The sequence below is a fragment of the Montipora foliosa genome, chromosome 13, assembly GCF_036669935.1.
Source record: "Montipora foliosa isolate CH-2021 chromosome 13, ASM3666993v2, whole genome shotgun sequence".
In the NCBI taxonomy this organism is placed as follows: Eukaryota; Metazoa; Cnidaria; class Anthozoa; order Scleractinia; family Acroporidae; genus Montipora; species Montipora foliosa.
This window is the reverse complement of record NC_090881.1, coordinates 14,206,489-14,226,488: the sequence shown is the minus strand read 5'-3', so window position 1 is coordinate 14,226,488 and position 20,000 is coordinate 14,206,489. Positions and strand designations below refer to the sequence as shown.

General features: G+C 38.5%; 1 protein-coding gene across 3 annotated transcripts in view; it reads left to right on the top strand.

Annotated features, from left to right (window-relative positions):
* The window catches only part of LOC137983811 (uncharacterized), a 37,484-nt gene that overhangs the window by 9,245 nt on the left and 8,239 nt on the right, over nucleotides 1-20,000 (top strand). For all 3 annotated transcript variants that reach the window (XM_068830990.1, XM_068830988.1, XM_068830989.1), the window contains exons 3-8: nucleotides 7,110-7,352; nucleotides 8,902-9,168; nucleotides 10,556-10,846; nucleotides 12,730-13,029; nucleotides 19,141-19,440; nucleotides 19,862-19,891. In XM_068830990.1, the coding sequence (XP_068687091.1) occupies nucleotides 7,110-7,352; nucleotides 8,902-9,168; nucleotides 10,556-10,846; nucleotides 12,730-13,029; nucleotides 19,141-19,440; nucleotides 19,862-19,891 (1,431 nt within the window). The remainder of the gene's footprint in view (nucleotides 1-7,109; nucleotides 7,353-8,901; nucleotides 9,169-10,555; nucleotides 10,847-12,729; nucleotides 13,030-19,140; nucleotides 19,441-19,861; nucleotides 19,892-20,000) is intronic.

The window sequence follows — 20,000 nt, the reverse complement described above, 5'->3', positions numbered from 1 at the left end:
GCGCAGACTATAGCTTTAGGGATGCCGTAGTTTCGCAGTACTGGGAACATAGCTGTTCTGTTGATTGAATGAAAGGCTTTCCTGAAATCCATAAAGGTAACAGTAAGTGTGAGTTGGTATTCTCCGAAACGTTCCATGTTGTGCACAGCTTCTCCCTGGTTTAAAGACAGCTTAATTTTTCCTGATAAAAGGATCTTCATGTGGTCAAATTCTTTTTAAGAAAATCTTATTGTACCTTTGCAGCAATGCACATGAGAGAAATTCATCTACAGTTTGTCATCAGCGTCAGGTCACCTTTCTTGGGTAACGAAATGATAACTAACTGCAAAATGCTTGGCCTTGAAGTGCCTCAGCAGTAGTGGCACAGTCCAAAGCTGTTGCTTTGCTTGTTTCCATGGCTGCAATTGCTTCAGCGGTCTCCTCTAGAGTTGGGGGATCAGTGTTTATTGCGCTAGGAAGGTCTTTTGTTACTGGAGGGGGTGGTTCTGAGGGTATGATCCTATTGCGGCACGGCATTTGGTTCGAGGAATGCGTTTCCATTTTTCCCACAGGGTATTTCATTTTTCGTATCCAGCAATGCTGCTAGTTTGTGTATTAGATATCCATTCCTTGCTGTATTAGGTGTGAGGTAGTATTTCAAAAAAACGAGTTGGAGGGTTTCATCAGGTTTCCAAAAGCGAGAAAGCATTTGGAACCACGAGGCCACAGGCTGAGTGGTTTTATTGTTTTCGAGCGTTTGAAATCCTGATGAAATCCGAACCACGAGTTTTTGAAATTACTTTTCGAACAAATAAAATTAGTTTCAATTATCATTTGAATAAATTTTCTGAATTGAAATATAATTTTTGGTACGCGGAATGTCACCTAGTTCATGCGTGCTGGCTTCTGATAAAATAATTTCATTGGTATAAGCATTCCACGTTGTTACCTACTAATTGCATCATGGTTGTGAGTTCTGAAAAGTAGGCATAACGACCTTCTTGGTATTTGACACCCTTACGTTTAGGAGTAGTATACGAAGCGGGGCAATACGGGTGGACCGGGCGGATCTATCCACATCTGTGGTTAGCAATATAGTGAGAAGAGGTAGACGAAGCGAAGACCGTCACTTTGATTTGTTGTATCAAAGGAAGGATAAAGGGTGCTTAGCGAATACGAAAATATTTACATTTTTCGAGCAAAATACTTTAAAAGATTGACTGCAGGCATAAATTAAGTACAGATAATTAATGATGTTCTCAACAATTTATTTAAGAATTAAAAAGTAAAAGTTTAACTACCCAAGAGTTTCTCAATACATGGTCCAGGTTTTTCGATATTTTCCAGCTTGGATGTTTTGACTGTGTAAAAAGTTCCGTTACTATCGAATGGGATCGGTGAGGCACTTCTCCTAGGAGCAGCTCCGAGCAAATCTGAGCCGACCCCTGTAGGGGGAGCAACTGGAAACAACAGATTTTCTCCGAACAAATCTGAGCAGACCCCTGTAGGAGAAACAACTCCGAGCAGCTTCGAGCAAACATTAGTAGGTCCCTGCAGGGAAACGACCCAGGGGCCCCCCGGCCTTGTGTCCCTAACCCTAACCTCGTGACTATTGGTAAACAAAAAAGAACCCGACTGCAGGTCATATAATTGCTTATAAGCATGCCCCGTGCCATAAGTGCCCTGCCCAAATACGCCGGGATATAATTCAGGTATTTAGAGGCCCTAAACCTCCGGCGGAATCCAGAATAAATATTCTAAGGTTTAGTAAGCGAAAAAGGGGGCCACTGGCAAAATTGACAGAAATACTAGAGCCAGTGACGCCTAATGCAAAGGAATTCAAATGGTTAACTAAACAAGAGCCTGAAGGCCAGCACATAACCAAGGAAACCACTAGAGCCGAAAAGACTATTGGGATTACGGCCAGATGTTGAGTCTTCTTGACCATACCTTACAACATGGTCCATCGCGAATTCGCCAAAAGTACTAGTAAGTAATAACCAAAACGGGGAGGAAGGCCACAGGGCAGTGACCAAGGTTCCAGTGCACTTCTCGATGTTCATAAATCTCAGAACCCTGCAAACGATAGCGACGGGAGGTACTTACAGACAGTTCTCCCCCACAAGATCTCCAGGCCTGAACAACTGGGATTCCAAAACCTCGCGTAATATTTGAGCAGCTTTGTATTGTAAAAATTCGCAAAACAGTAAACTGTGTTCGATCACCACAAATTCCCGATCTCATCGCAGATGAATATCCGCCAAGCGTCATGGTCATTAAAACGGCTTATTGCATCATCTCTGTGGCTGAGCGTACAAGGGACCCAGTGTACACCCACCTCTACCGAATTCTCGAAGCAAAAACTAAATATGTCGATTACGATACTATGTAGATCTAGCTTCATGCTGCCTCGTTGCACGATATGAGCCGCGTCTTGGTTGTCGGTATACCAAAACCACCGCATCATTGCTAAGTAGCTTAGGGAAAGATCAAATATAAAACTTGATGGCTTCGAGGTTTCTCCTAAGAGAATTCCTTCTTGCCTTTCCCGTATTCCACCTCTTGTGGCCAACAATTTTAATAACTGAGCCACATTCTGTAGCAGCAGCAACGGAATAAAGAAACCTACTAGGTTTCTTGTGCAACAAAACAGTTCTTTTTGCTGACGAAAAAGTAACTTGCTAAACCAGAAATACAGCTCATCTAAACAGTATTGGTGAAGTAATATTCAAAAGTTGAGTCCCTATACTGCGCACAAAGATTGCTCATAAGGCATTGTCCTCTCATAATACGACACAAGCCACAAACTACTGGACTGATATAAATATTTTGACTGGTAAATGACAGCCAATTGTCGAGCCGTGATATTATGAGTTGATTCAATGATGTTCTCTAGAGTAACATACAACTTATTCCAAAATAGCCGCTGAAAAATGCGCAAACAAATTGACCCTTGTTGCCTCGTTCAAGATAAAATATTCTTTTGAATTTTAAGCTTAAGAACGAAGCATCAAGGGCTAATTACTCGGGCTTTCCGAAGGAAACTCCCGAGGTATAAAATAAGCTTCATTTTTTGCGTTCAGTCACAAAACGCAGTTCAACTACAGCGCATGAGTGTCCGCATGAGTGAAGTGTACGCGCATGCGTAGAATAAGCACATGGTTTAAAGCAATGGCTGGCTTCGTGGAGGTTTCGTTGCTGGGTGTACGAGAAAGAAATTCGATGGCTTTTACGCTCGATATACGTACAAAGTAACACACCGTTCGCGGTAGACCCACACGAAAACTTGTGGAGCGTTTTCGGAACGGGTCGGTCCGCCAACTGTACAAGAGATCAATTTACGACCGATCCTTTACGAGTGAACCTTCTGTAGAGAAATATCAAGCGAAACATGCTATATCAAACGAGCTATCTCATATTATGTTTACATGTAAACACAATCGTGTATTTAGACGTGTTCGAGAACCCAGTAGCATACCAGGATCTACTCTGAAACGTCTGAGAAGCAAGACCAGAAAACTGAAGGAATTTGTTTATGGGCGTATTCGTCCAAGCATACCAAAGTCTTCTAGGCTACGTCGTTATGTGAAGGTTAGAACAGTTACAAAGAATGTTTGTAAGCTTAATACGAAGAGGGTAAGATTAAATTGAGTCACACAACATAAAAAGAAGTATTTGTTGAACTGTTCCGTGAGGGTATATCAAAGAATAATTAAATTGAAGTACAGAGCAAGTCGGTATTTATCAGTGTTTTCTTGTAATAGACCCATGTGTCTTTATAAGAGTCAGACCCACTTATCAAACTATGTAAATTTCAACTCAGTGCAGATATAAATAGAGAAAAACCCTGGTCCCACTCCAAGGTACACTGACTCTAACAAAACAATAACGGCACCATATAGCCAAGCTAATGGTCCTATTGTGTTGCAATGAGTTTATGCTATTTAATTTACAGTAACAAACAAGGAATGAATTCTGCTAATGATCTCGTGTCAGTAATGAATATTGGAAATCAGTTGTATTCAAGTTTGTCTCAGTTAACCAGACAATCGTTTGAAATGCATACCCACACTTTTAAATGTGTTCGAGAATGTCTATGACCTTCAATACAGTGAAAGCGTCACTGGTACTATTCATCAAGAAACTACAATAGAAGGATATCAGTACTGTACCTCTATAGATAGAGCCTTTCAATATCTTATATCTGAAAATTTCAACGATTTTATCTTGACAATAGGCTATACTACAGTTGCTATCTATTATAATGGTATGCAAGGGATACTTATGGTAGAACCACCCTCAAGGTACATGTGTGCTGCTTGAAGTATCACTGAATAGCTTAGTACATTATTTTCATAGTATACATAACAATGATCTATTTGAGTTGAAAGGGGTGAAAATTAATGAAACCCAAAATAGTACCCTTTTTCAGAGTCATGCCTGTGAAACCAGAAAGTTCAATGTGAGTTGTGCTGTGGCTATCTATTCACTCCGCTACTCTGTAATGAAATCATGTAGTTATTGGAATTCAAACACATTATCTAATGTTATTCAGTATGGCAAAATATTATATGAAAATCTATCATCTTTAAACAAGTATTTACCATCAGATCATTTGCCAAAAACTGTTGGTGTTTTGTGGAAGTGAAGTAAGTTTAAATCTTAAAAGTGATTACAGTGAAGGAATATTGTCTGATTCAGATGACAGCATATCATTTCTCGAAAATCTTGTAAGAGATAATGGTGATTGCACAGGGTTTTTGATGCGGTTTTCATTTTTTTTGCAATGACCTATACATGTATTTTTAAAGACACAAAAAGGTCAAAATATGTGTATTCCCTCTTGATATTTAATGAAAGTCAAATGCCTGTAATTGAATTTACTAAAACCATAAGAAATGGAACAATCAAAGAAGAGAATGTTATTAGAAAAAAACAAGCAAGGGATACTGCAAATAAACTTGAATTACAAAAGAAATGAGCAAGACAATATAAAACAATGGTGGATTCAGCCACGACTTATCAAGCAAACAAAGACAAACAAGACTTAGCAAACAAGCAGAAAAATACAAAACTAAGGATGCAGCAAAGAAAGAAGAATTACTTCAGAAACTAAAACAAAAATACTATAGTAATAAGGGTAAAAATGTGGATTCATGCATTGAAACATTAAGAAAGAAGATAAAGGAAGGTCCATATTATATATGTTGTGTGTGCAATAGGATGCTCTATAAAAAATCTGTATTGAAATTGATCACAACTAGGTACCCTTCTCAGCATCTTTTTGATGTGCAGATGTCATTTGATGGAAAACTTTATATCTGTAAAGCATGTCATTCAAAAGCTATTTAAGGAAAGGTTCAATGTCAGGCAACCGCTAACAATTTATATGTTGATGTTGTACCAACTGAACTTGAAAGTCTTAAAAAACTAGAGCAAATTATGATAGCACGAAGGATTGTATTTGAAAAAATAGTAGTGATGCCCAAGGGACAACAAAGAAAGATCAAAGGAGCAATATGTAATGTACCAGTCGATTGTGATCAAACATGTAACATATTGCCTCGGCCCCCTGAAAGATCTGGTATCATTCTTTTGAAATTGAAAAGAAAAATTCAGTTTACAGGTCATGTTTAATTTGAAGCAGTTAGACCAGAAATCATAATGACAACACTCGATTAGTTAAAAGCCAATAATATCCTTTACAAAGATATACAGAATGTTAGTACAGAACTGACAAAGTATAATGAATGACAACATTGACAACACAAACTCGTTACCAATAAACTTTCAAAACAATAGTGCAAATTCTTGAAAATCTTTTAAATGTAGGAACAACAGGAAGTCCAGAGGAAGTGGAAGACCCTTTAAATGAGCATAGGTCACCTGCCAATGAGACATGTCTACAGTCAGTCATTCCAGATTACCCTAAAATTACTGGGGAACATAACTCCAATAGCTCTATAGGTAAAGAAATTTACAATATAGCCCGGTTTGACATGACCAGATTCTTTTTTTGTCCTTGACCAAATACTGTATAAACTTATATGTGGGATAAGTTGATGGAATCTCTTTCAATAGTTTTGTTCTGTTTACTCTCCATAATCTTAAAATGGATGATGCAAGAGTTTATGGTTGCATGATTTGTGCAAAAACTCCTGGTGTCTCTGCATTTGATAATGTAATGCTAGTTGTTGAAAGTGAGTAAGGTGATATTGATTAATATTAAAATTATTATTAACACTTTATCATTATTCTAGACTGTGTGTTTCAAGAAAATTAAAAGACAATTCTAAACACGTGAGGCATAATTATAAAATCCTCAATGCATGTTAATGAATTACTACTTATTGATTACCAATAGAAAAAAACATAGCCTTGTATTAATTTTGTTATGCAAATTCCATTAACAACAAAACGTATTTATGTGAATTTCCATACATTATTAGAGAAGAGCAATTACTGGAAAGTGTTAATTACAAAGTGGTAATGCAAGAAATGGAAAAACTCTTCATTGCGAGAAGGTTTGCATTACGCATTTAGCATGTGTGTAAAAGAGCAACACAAATACATCTACAGTACATTATTAGAGAAGACATTTACAATACAAATACAACAACAAAAATACATTTACAATACTTTATTAGAGAGGAGCAATTGATGAAAAGTGTTAACTACAAAGTGCCAATGCAAGAAATGGAAAAACTCTTTATTGCATAAAGGTTTGCATTATGCATTTAGCATGTGTGTAACAGAGCAACACAAATATTAAAAAAAAAATGAAAATGGAAATTTTCCTAGCTCTCTGACACCACCATGAAAAATGAAACTGAGATAACAATCCCTTGTGTTTCATCTTGGAAAAAAAAAACTTCAGAGGCACCTGTGTACAAGGATTTTATACCTTTCTAAAACTTGGGTTCCTTTTTTGAATACCGTTTGCATTTCACCCACACTTCATTATATGTTTGCATTTGTATTACACTGCACCTATGAACGCATCCCCTTTCGAACTGAAACGCAGGCATTATCCTCTCTATATGTTGCATACAGTGGATCAACCTTTCGTCCTACTGCCCATGCAGGTTAATTTCTTGTGGTGTTGTTCCTCTCATATTTATTTTATACAGGTCCACCAAACATCACTGATATCTCTGCTGATCAAACTGTTAAAGAGGGAAACGACTTGACCGTCAACTGCACAGCAAGTGGTAACCCTGCTCCCAACACCACTTGGATAAAACTTACTGATAACAGTATTGTCACAATGCCACTGACAAACATCAGAAGGACAGATGAAGGGGGATACAGATGCTCTGCTTATAATGGTGTTGGAAACCTAGCTACAAAAGATGTCTTCATCACTGTATACTGTAAGTGCCTAGTATGACCAACTTTTACTAATTGTAATTACTGCCATGTTACACAAGATAGATTTTTTTGTCATGGATTGATACTTGCATAAACACTGGACTTTGCCTTGTAGGAAAGGTTAAGTGAAGCAATTTTCTTGAGGAAAGCCGGCCCCGTCTTTGAGTGGACTTGTGGAAGTGTTATTTTTTCGATCTCTCTTTAGACAATTGAGTCAGTGTTGTTCCCTCACCTACTTTTCCCAAAGATGGTATGAAGAGATCATATTTTAAAGGTGATTTCGAGCAATTAATAGAATGAATGCAGTGCTCGCGTCACAGCTACCAGAAGAAACAGTTTAGGTTCAATTGCGAGAGTGGATTATAAAAATTTATGCCCCAGCACTAAAAAGCCCAATCACCATCGTACAAGTGTATTCTTGATTGAACCAAAGAATGGAGGCTGGTTAATGCTGTAGATAATTACAAAGAATGGTTGGAAGTACTATATTTCTCCCACGTGCAACAAAGACAAGCCCATTGGTGAGAATTCTCCCTGTTTGTTACCTTTTAAGAAACGAACAATCGATGCTTTCCACATACCTTATTGTGCATTGAAATTGAACTCTTGCACGTTCCTGTTATGAAGGAAATGTATAAGAGGCTCTTGGCTAGTTGCGAACAACTCCAATACAAATCCTAGGAAGGGAATTTTTACACGATCTATTTTTAGAATGCCTTTTCCGCAAAAAAAAAAACAAACAAGAAAAACAAGCAAACAAACAAAGGCAGTTTTGGTTCATTGGCGCCATGACGTGAAGTTAGTTAGTTTGTAACAGGCTCCTATGGATATTTTGAGAGTACAGGATATTAAAATTCAAGAATTAATATTCGATCTATTGCCTGTTAATTGCTGCTGCAGTACACTTTCAGATTTCTAATTGTTATCCAGAAGATAATGTATAGATCGATACAGTGTCTAATAAACCAAGGTGTCTTCCTTTGTAGTTTTGCCATCTCATTTTTGTCATGTCCCTTGAGAACACTATAATAATTAACCCGTCACAAGTGGAATCAAAACACAAATATGCAATATGCAAATCACCAATCACGTGAGCCGTATAGAAATCCAAATTACCACATTCCTTCCCTGTAAATCACAATTTATGGGTCCATTGAAAAAGTGGTAAGTTAATTCAAAGTTCAACTTCAACAGAAGTACAACATTTTTATTCAATTCTATTTAGGATTCCTTCGTTTAAAAGTGTTCCTTTAGTTTTGACTCCACTCAAATTTCAGCAAACATAATCTTTTAGATAACCAGGCTCAGCCCATTTCCGCTTTGGGCATGACCTCTGAGGACTGGTCTGAACAGGTTTCTAAACAGAGACTGCTGATGATGACTTGACTTTTCCCGAAATGGACCTCCCGGCCAATGAATAACATATATTTATGGTGTCCAAATTCAATGCACTGTGATGATTTTTCACCCACTGATTACAACTTCTTCATCAGTTTCAAAGTATCTAAAGATATACAAAACTCTTTTGTTAATTCCTTTTTTTCTCTCCAGATCAACCAAGCATAACCTCAGTAACTCCCTTTACAAAACAGTCTTGGATTGGACAGAACGTTCTACTATCATGTGTGGCAGATGGTTCTCCTACCCCATCGATCACATGGAAAAAACCAGACGGAACTGAGCTAAGAAAAGTAACATATGCAGAGAAAAAAGTGGATGCGCAGATGAAGGCTGATCAAGATTTTGGAAATTATACTTGTGAAGCCAGAAACGTAGTTGGTGCTGCTGCTCCACGCTTGGCGCAACTGAACCAAATAAGTAAGCAATTAGAAAAATACACACATAAGGTCACTGAAAGCGCATTACCAGTATTTTTACGCAATTTGAAATGTGATGCTACTTAACCAGGTAAAAAAAAAAGCAATCCTTTTTTTGCTTGGTTCAGGTTTTTTTTGTATTGTTTTTAACCACCTTCGTCTTGCCGCCTTTTTCCCAGCTGTTTCATGTTGATTGGACGTAAGCTGACTTCTTTGCTCTGCTGAAAAATGGGTTTTGAGGACTCTCTTCCAAATCACAGTTTCCCCATTGCTAAATTCAAGAAAATCATCGCAATGTTTTTTTTTTTTTTTACCCCTGATATTCTCTCTCTCTCTCTCTTGCCGTCAGTCGATACGATTAAGACTGTTTATGGTTTGATGTCAGGTCTCCATGTATCTCTGTTAATCGCGGTTGTCTGCCAGGAGTTGACTGGGATCTTCCTCGCTTTCATGTTTCTCTTTGCTACATCTTTGAATCTCAGCCTTGGCCTTCCCTGATTTCGCTTTCCAGAACAGAGTTGTGAATACAGCAGTTGGCGAGGTTGTCGGTCATGATCCATCCTATGAACGTGGCCTAACCATCTTAGGTTCTTTTCAGCAAGAATATCCTCTATAGATGGAAGGTTTGCACGCCTAAGGACTTCAGCATTTGTGATCTTATCATGCCATTTGATGCCCATGATGTCCCTCAATTGCCTCATCATAACAGCGTGCAGTTTCTTAACTTGGGCTCTGTAAATAGTCCACGTTTCTGCACCATATAGGAGGTTGACAGTACCACAGCTCTGTAGACTTTGCATTTCACCCGGATGGAGACACTCGCCTTGCCTGTCCGTGTCCGGAGTTCCTTATCTATCTTGGAGGAACTGGATACAGTGCCACCGAGATAGGTAAAGTCAGTAGTTTTGACCAGAGGCACTTCGTCAATTGTGATGTCTATCGGCTCAGGTGGAGGGCAGATGAATTTGACCGGTTGATACATGCATTCTGTTTCCTTGATGTTGATCTTTAGGCTGAACTGGCTTGCAGCCATGGAGAAGCTATCTACTAGCAGTTGCATGTCCGAAGCAGTGTGAGCCACCAGTGCGCTATCATCAGCAAACTCATGATATTAGTCCGCCATAAAATAGGTGCACATATTTCAGAACACTGGGGTCAGCCATTAGTCGTGCCCTTCCTTCTGAAAAGTCTAGGAGTCCATCCATTTAGAGATGATTATGCAGAGGTCAGGACGAATATGTTGCAGTGGCTAGACTATTCTGCCCTGGAGCATCTTTATATTCTTATTAACTCTTATTGAATGCAACAAGGAGTTTATTTTCGACAACGCTTTTAGTGTTCTCTATAGGGATATTCTGTTTATTATTAAATATTTTTTTTTGTTAAAGAGGCACCAGGATCTCTAAGCCTCACTACAAATAACAACGATATCCGTGCGTCTTCGTTGGCAATAAAATGGACTGCACCAATTGATGATGGGGGAAGTGCTATTACAGGGTACAAGTTGATTATACTACATGATGACAATGTCATTCTGAACGAGACCACAAGTGCTGGCTTTAGGCAATACCTTGTTGGCGGTCTCAACAGAAGCACAACTTATACTCTGAGGGTGTCGGCGATGAATAGGGTGTTTGAAGGAGCTGCAAGTGAGAAGAAAGCGACGACCAAGCACGAAGGTAATTCCGAAGGACTACTTTGACCAGGTGATTTCATTGCTGAAAGCAAACGAAAGTGGAGAGCATGTTTCAAAATGTGTTGAAACAAACAAACAGAGTTTCCTTTTTTGTTTTTTTCTTCGGAAATGTAGAACATAGTGAAGAATACCTACTTAAACACCGTGTTTAACAACAGTTGTTCCTAGTTCCTATCTGTGTACCCAATTAGTTCCTCTACGTCCTTTTTGGCTTCATGAAGCAATTACACTATTGGCATCGTTTGAATGGACTCTGCCCAAGTGAATTTGCTTCAGTCGCTCCAAGATTTTTGTCAGCATGTGCCCAAGTTTTGTTGAACAAATATTGCAAACATAATAAAACACATTAAATTGCCCTTACAAAACAACACAACACAATACAGTACATATTTAATTGACCACTCCCCATAGGGGATTTTTAGGGTTAAAGACTCTCTGTCGAACGGCATGCTTTGCGCGCGTTTGTTTATGTTTTTATCCTGCTCAATGTAGCCACTCGGGGGAAAATAAACGATAATTGTGTCCTTTCCTACTAGCGAACAAAGAAGACGTTGGCTTGCAGAATAGAGATGAATGTTTCCAATAAACAAAGGAAACCGCTTCTCTAACACTGATCAAAGATAATCGGACAACTCTTCCCCCTATCAGTCAACCTTTGCGCGTGTCTTTCTATTTTTAGAACGAAACGAGTTCGTCGGCCCTGCACGCACTGTTTATAAGGGCCAATCAGAATAAAGTCAGTGTATAACAAAGAAAAAAATAGCAAAAACAATGTATGCAAATTGTGCAAATTGATGTAAATGTGAGTCTTCTGCTGAAAGGTTAGATCTGAAAATCGAAAGATACGCGCAAAGGTTTACTCAAGGATATGGTTTACATGGAGGCTGGGCTCCTGCCTGATAAAGCACTTCTTTGGGGTGCGTTCGATTGACCGTATTCCGGAATAGGAATACATAGAATAGAAGTTTAAAACCCTTCGTTTTTATGAACATTCACATTACAATTGACAAACACCTGCTAAAATGGTATATTAAACACGTCTTTATTATCCTTGTTGCTGCAAACAACCAGACATACCTTTAAAACTCATCATTCCACGTATTGTTATTCTGGAATAGAGTCAATCGAATGCAGCTTTATTGTATTTGATTCTTCGTTGTTGTAAAAGGGGTGCACGTTTGTTTTTATAGCAATATGAAAATGAAATACTATTATTTTGTTTGATACGATACAATTTGTGGCAAATCAGTTATTCATAAAGTCTCTGCTACAACCGGTGCAATCGGGCTTCCTCGTTTTGGTCAATACCAGGGACGTTTGACCCCAACAGAAGCTTTATAAGACACAAAATCATTTCAACCATAGGTGGTCTGATACAATAATATCAAGATTTTCAGGACAGCTTACGTTACGGTTTAACTGCTCAGTTGTCCACTGGGGTGTTCAATGGAGAGACTCGGCGAGACATTATAGGACAAGGAAATGCAATACGTAACGTTTTACATTTAGATCAAAAAATGGTTTAGAAAAGCAATTTATTTTTTTCCCTTGTTTTCACAGTTTCATGATAAATCGGGACAACCTGGTAATAGTTTTAAATATAGTTTTTAAAAGAGCACCAAGATATTTACGCTAGATGAGTTCAGTTCAGCACTTTATTATGTTGATAGATGGTGGTCAACTCTTACGGTCGTGATATTTTCACAGAAATACAAGGCTTATTACAAGAGAGGTTTCCTTTAGACAGTCATCGGCATTCTGTCTTAACAGCAACCCGTAATATTCTTATTCTTTAAAGGAATTATGCTTTCCATTGCTTAAGGCTTTTGTGTGTGCGTATGTTTTTAATTTCTGTTTATTTTCAAGGAGCCCCAGCCACCGTGGAAATTGTAGGTTTGCCTCCTGAAACAAAGAACGTTAGCGTAATAATAAAGTGGAAGGAACCGGAAAGCAATGGAGCACCCATCACACAGTACACAGTCTATCAACGCATTGTAAATAAAAATAATACAGTAGGAGAGTGGAACAAAATAGAAGTAATCAAGGACCTATCACGACGTGAAGTAATTGTGGAATTAAAGAGGAACCAGGTGTATGAGTTTGCTGTGACTGCCACAAACAAATACGGAGATAGTTTACACCAGGGAAAAAAACTTGTATTGGGAGGTAGGTAAAAATCGCAATATATTTGCACGGTGTTGTTACGTATTGGACCCACCTTTTTTCAAATTAAAGCAAAGTGACTATAGGCTCTTGCATTGCGAAGCTCTTTTGCACTGTTTATAATAATAATAATAATAATAATAATAATAATAATAATAATAATAATAATAATAATAATAATAATGATAACGATAACAATAATAATAATAATAATAATAATAATGATAATAATAATAATAATAATAATACCAGTGACTTGGATCCTGTATGACTGGGGCCGTAAACAGTACAAGGTCAATCATCTATTGTTCATGGGTTAGGGTTAGGAACGTTATGTGTTCAGCGAGGATATCGGGATGGAATTTGGATTGAAGAAGTGTCATATGGTGTAATGGTTCTCAAGAGAGGGAATGTGGGGAAGAAGAATGGTATAACCCTTCCACATGGGCACGCAAAGAAACAAATAGACGAGGATGGATACAGATATTTGGGGATTCTAGAATTAGACAGTGTAAAAGAAGGGGAGATGAAGATTCAGCGTAAGAAGGAATATAAGAGGAGACTGAAGATTGTGCTGAAGAAGTGAAAATTGAATGGCAAGAGGTCGAGACAGCAGAAAGCAAATCGTTATCTTTAAGAAAAGTACGACATTTTTTAATGTCCAAGACATGTTTCGCTTTCGATGTTATGAACATCATCGTCAGTTACAGAATATTTGAAAAATCGTTAGGACTATATAATAACTAGGCGAAACATGCATAATTAATTATGATTAAGTGACAAGAATTACATATTTGACTGAATGGCAAGAATAAGATTCAAGCAATTAACACGTGGGCTGTGCGGTCATGAGATATGGAGCTGAGTATCATCAAATGAACAGACAATGAGTTGAGAACTCTGGACAGAAAGACTAGACAGATCCTGACTATGTATGGAGCATTTCATCTCAAGAGTGATGTTGACTGGTTAAATCTGGCGAGGGCGAAAGGTAGGCGTGCATTAATCAGCTGCGAAGTGACGAAATTAGATTGGGATGATATGTGAAGAATTCAAAGGAGGATCTATTTGGAGGCGTCAAAGCCACTGATGTGATTGAGTACGAAAAAAGTGTAGAAAGCAAGGAATTCAAGTAGGCGTGGCATGAGGAGAAGTTAAGGAATTGGAAGGGGAAGAATATGTACGGCCAGTATTTGAGAGAAATGCTAGACACGACAGATATAGTGGAAACATGGTAATAGTTGAGAAAGGCGGATTTAAAAGTGTAGACTGAGGCCCTATTATGTGCTGCGCATGAGTAAGCTCTTTGGACCAACAGCGTTAAACATCATAAGACGGCGGAGTTCCCCTTGAGTATGTTGTGTGGTGAGAAGGTTGAGAATATCGATCACGTTGTAAGCGGGTGTAAGACGTTAGGTCAGAAGGAATAAAAAAGAAGACATGACGATGTTGCGAAGGCGGTCCACTGGATACTATGTGAGAAATATGCATGAGAGCGGAGCGAAAAGCGTTATGTGCACACACCCAAGAGTGTAGTGGAGAATGACAGAATCAAGATCTTGTGGGGTGTCAGTATCCAATGTGACCATCTTATTGAAGCAAGAAGGCTCGAAATTGTAATCATTGATAAGGAAGACAAGAACTTATTTGCTGTTGTTGCTATCCCCGGAGATTCAAGACTTAGTGAAAACAGAGGGTGAAAAGAGTGAAAAATACAAAAACCTAAAGAGAAAAATTATGAGGATATGGAATTGGAGAAAGTGCTCAGGTAATACCTATGATTGTTGGCGCCCTAGGTGGAGTAACAACAAAGTTAGGCGACTGGGTTGCGAAACTGGGCTTTACACTCCAAAAAACATTCCTAAAAAATAGGCAAGCAGTGCGTAAAGTTGACAATCCTCGAAGCTCGATCCGCGAAACTCGATTATCGATCCTCCATTCTCGAAAATTTCGCGGATCGAGGCTCGAGTCGAGTTTCCAGACGCTCGAGGGCTTTCGATGAATTTTCCAGAGAATGATGGTAGTCTCTCGAGTGCAAAAAACAAAGAAGTTTTCTCTTGATTACAAATGTAATTTTCCACGCGTCTATTCATGTTTATTTTACGGATCTTTCTTACTGTTGGTTTCCATTATTTTTCGCGTTCGTCAGAAACTTTTGTAAAGCATGTAGATTTCTTTGTTCAATTCCTTTTTAATTATTTCGCGTGCTTAAAAAAATAAAATAAAAAAGTTAGCTAGCGTTGTAGGTTTTGCGATATCAATCGGTCGCTTTGTAGCCGCGTTGTTAGCTCTCTGCCGTGTGCGCTACCGGTACGCTCACTACTTCAGAATACTCAAAGTTGATGGCACAAGAATCAGTTGGATATAAATTTAAACGGTCTTCACGAAATTTAATTTTTTTGTACGGCACAGTATCTTGTAACTTTCCGACCTGAATTTACTTTCAAGTTTGTTTACATTTAGCATGTTCGGTTGAAGACGCCGCTGCCGTCAGTTGCTGTTTACCGAAGATCATTTTCAGTGCTATGAAAGTGTTTCCTAGAATTTTGTTAGCGTCCGGATTAGGGCTGTTTATCAAAAGTATCCCGGTAATTCAGCAGTTATTAACACTCAAATCAAGAAAGCATGAGCGGTGATTTAAAAAAAGTGCATACAGTAAAAGGGATCGTGAAAAATATCTCGATGCTGTATGCTGTATGCATGTCAAAAGCTCTTGTGTAACGCTATTGTTTCGCTGTCGAAAAATTTTTTTTTTTCTCCTCGAGATCTCTAATCGAGACCCTGGAAAAAAAATCGAGAGTCTCGAAACTCGGTCCTCGATTCTTTAATCTAGAAACTTGAGCCTCAAAACTCGATCCTCGATTCTCCAAAACATCAAGGATCGCCTTGTGAGCCGCCTTTTTAAAAACAAATGTTGATGTAAAAGTAAATAAATGTTGATATACAGTTTTTAGGAAGAGCAGAAGGAAGTTTTCAGGAAGTGTCGATACACAATGAACTATTTTGCTAACAGCAACAAAATTTGCGACAAAAAGAAAAACATAAATTTTGAACCGCAGATGTAAAAAGTTACGATCAGCGAAAAAGTTTGGGAGATTTTTTCTACGTTCATTGTTCTATTGTACTTTTGGCTGCACAATTAAGTCGCAAAATCGAAAGTGACGTCGATTTCAGCGGCCGCTATAATCAAGTTATCTAGCGTGTTTACTAACAACTGGCGAAAAAAAGGATACATCTGTGTCAAAATGAAGTGTTGTAAAGTTTGACAGGAAATGTGCAAATTAAACACAGAGATCACAATCGCCCAACTCTTGAAGTTGGATATTGTTTCTGCAAAGTCAAAAGTTCAGTCTCCTAGACGGGGTTATTTATTACCAGTTAATTCCATCGTTTAATAAATAACAGCTGCCTTATTGTTCATCAGCGTCACAAATTCTTGCCAGTGTTGGAACTCATTTCTTGAAACTCAAGTACGCTTCCAACAGACCTGTTTATTTTCATGAGTTGTGCACGCGCTGCGGGTCTATTGTCACCACGGACTTACACTTTTACACTGTTACAACCCGGTGACATAGTGTGTACTGCACTTACAGTGCACTACCACAAAAAGACTGCACTATTAGGAACAGCAAGGATTTTGAGGAAGGTGCTTAATGCATAATCTAAGGAAAAGAGATCGTGTGGAACCCTTAGAATTTTGTATCTATTTTCGTATCTACGTGTGACTGTTAACAAGCGTTCAGCGGAATTTTGTACATATTGGAGTTTGCTTATCTGATTCTGGTTAAGGCCTGATAATATTAATAGTAGGTTACAATGATCTGACTTAGAAGATATAAAAGCATGTATCAAAATCTCACAATGTTTGAAGGAAATACCTATGAAAAATGATGCGCAGGTGGTAAAATGCAGATTTACTCACGTTCTTAATTTTTTTGTCCATTGCTAACACCATAAAGACAACAAAAAAAAAAAAACAATCTTCTTCACCGACTCTGATGGCTGAATTACATCTGATCCAGCAAGGATGGAATCTAGAGAAGGTGATGGGTGGTGGCGAGCATTAAACATAAGGCCCTCAGTTTTGCAGTTGTCAAGTTTCAACTTTTTGGTAGTCATCCATTGATTGATATCTTGAATGCATAATTATTTCAATACGCGATTTGGAATTGGGTAGTTCTCTGGAGTTGTGACTTGAATGAAATATAGCTTTGTCCGTCGTCAGCATAAAAATGAAATATCATGTCGTAACACCTAATAATAATAAAAACCTGCTGACTAAGACACAGTTTTAAATTTTCCTTGGCTGCACTCAAAAGGTGTCTTTTTTTAGTATTTCGTGCGTTTAACGCTCAATAGGCCTTGTACATGATGACGTCATATGCTCAAAATTCACCACCAAGCCTCAATTGCACAAAATTATTCACATCATTTGTACATGCCATACTGTTCGCACGTGGGCTTTCTCTACAAGTTTTTTCTTCCTTGGGATTTAGCTTATGCTAAAATTTATACCTTTGATTTTCGAATTCGAAGCTTGGTGGTGAAATTAGCTAGTCAGAAGTCATCAAGAAAAAGGGCAATTCAAATTTGGAACGCCAACGAAAAAGCATTGGATGGTGAACCGCAAAGCAACGAAGTACATTGCTTTTGGACCAACAAGTTATAAAGGAGAATGGCATGAAAGAAAGCTACAACAGAACATTGGAAATCGAGGACCTCGCAAGGTGCCAAGTCGCGTTAATATTGGGCAAAATAGTGTATGATTTTTTAATATTTTATTATTTATATTTTTTTGGTGACGGTCACGTAGCAAGCATTAAGATAGTTTGCGGAGAGGGGAAGAATACCGGAAAACTTGTGGCTTTGGAAGATAGGTGACACGGCGCAATGTTTCGGTTTCCCTTGTACGCAGCTAGGTTTAAGTCAAACTCGTTCCCAGGGTCTCTCTTCTCTGCCTGCTTGTTCGTTTTCGTTTCTCTTTCTAATGTTTAACGAAGTGGTTCCTAAGCTTGTACAGCGAGCAGCCAACATTGGCTTATTTCTGTATCAACAGCTTCGTGTATAAGAATTGTCGTTGTCAAGATATTTGTACAACTGCATGCAGCAAACAGTAGTGTTTAATTTGTAACAAATCGTGAAGTATACCCGGGCCTAGTGTTTGGTGTATTGCTTTATTATAGTGTGTGTTCTATAGAAGCAAATTCAGCATTTTTTTGTGAACGTCAATCTCCACCCGGCATCAAGGGTGTTATCAGTCAAAAAAGGTTAAACGCTTTGCGGGAATGCATCTCTTGTGGGAATAGAACATCTCCTCTTTGAGCTTTTAATTGATTTTAATCTTACATTGTAAGGTAAAGATTGGTTATTTTAAAACAGCACTGTCAAACGAGTACGCCTTCGCCCAGTGGGAAAGTGTTTTTTGCCTGAGTACCACGTGACCTGCCTGAACCAGGGTCTTTCTTCTCAACGACAAAGGCCGCAGAGAAGGCCCTGGGAACGCGGTTGCGTTTTATTTTTTATTATTATTTTTTAATGTGATACCACCAACAAAGTCTGCCAGTTCTTAGATACCAACCCTCTGCATGGATTTTCTCACAGGCACATTTCCACTAGTTTTAAACACAAATCCGCCTGAGGAAATCACGTTAGAAAAATTATGAATTCCCTGACATCCTCTTCGAGCTCTTGTGTATTGGATTATTCAAGTTGATTAAATTTTACAGCTGGGACTTTACAACGAGAAACAGAAAGCATTGTCGCTCCTTCCAAAAGCGTTTAATTCCTGGGTTGTCAGTCATATGTAGCGGCTAACTAACTGAAGGGTGCTTTGGAATTTGAGGTACTCCACCGCTCGATAATCACACCAATGTGGAAATTTTATGATGGGGGTGAATAGGGTTACTTACCAACAAGGATACTCAACTTAACATTACGGGGACGTTTGATGAGGTGCAGGCTACGTCGTGATGCTTGGGTTAACTATTTGTTCTTTTCATTTTCATGCTAGTTATGAACAGCTTCTTGAGATCCAGATTATTCTTCTAAGCCAAGAAAAGGTTATGCTTATTTGTTTTTCTCTTTTCGGGTAAGTTTGTGTACTTTAATTGACAGGTGTTCCGGAACCTGTAACTATTGTCGGAGATGAGATAGATAGTAACAAAATTACCCTTAGTTGGAACAAACCAGAACAGAATGGAGCTGCCATCACCCAATACACCATCTACAAAAGAATTGCAAGTGACAAGAAGTGGACAAACGTTGGAGAAGTAAAGGACATCTCTAATCGTGTGTTCGTTGTCAAAGTGGAAGATAAAAAAAAGCATGAGTTGGTTGTTACCGCATCAAACAAATACGGCGAGAGTGTGGTAGCTACAGAAAACATCAAGATAATGGAGATGCCATATGGTGGAGGTGAGGAAAACTTTTAAGATAAACATTTTCCTTTAGAAGGTGTAACTGTATTGAAAAAAAAAACTCTAATTTAAAGACAAAGATAGGCATAAGGCGTTGACTTTTTGAAGGTGCTCCTCTCCTGAAATTAGCCAGGGAAGACGTAAACTCAGGTTAGTTAACGTCGGTAGTCCCTTCACCTACGAGGCTGGTATCAATGGAAGTCTCCCTCCCTCTGTTAGTGCTCCATTTTACGGTGTTTAAAGCTATAGCTGTACGTATCAGAGAAAAGTCCAAACAGACGTTTGAGTCACCGAGGATCGAACTTGGGTTCGCCACGCCGCGTAATAGCCAACTGTGCTACGCCTGCTCCTCAAAGGAGGACTTGCCGTCCGTTCCGTCAAACACTGGGACTAACTACGATCATGCTCTTTTCCATTAGCAACTCCAAGGCCTGTGGAAAGTCAGAAAGGTAGGTCCGCTTTTGAGATATAAACCAAAGGTAGATCATTGCTTAATTCCGTAAACTGGATAGTAAGTGTAAGATTCAACTGTGCTCAATAACTCTGATTCATTTAACG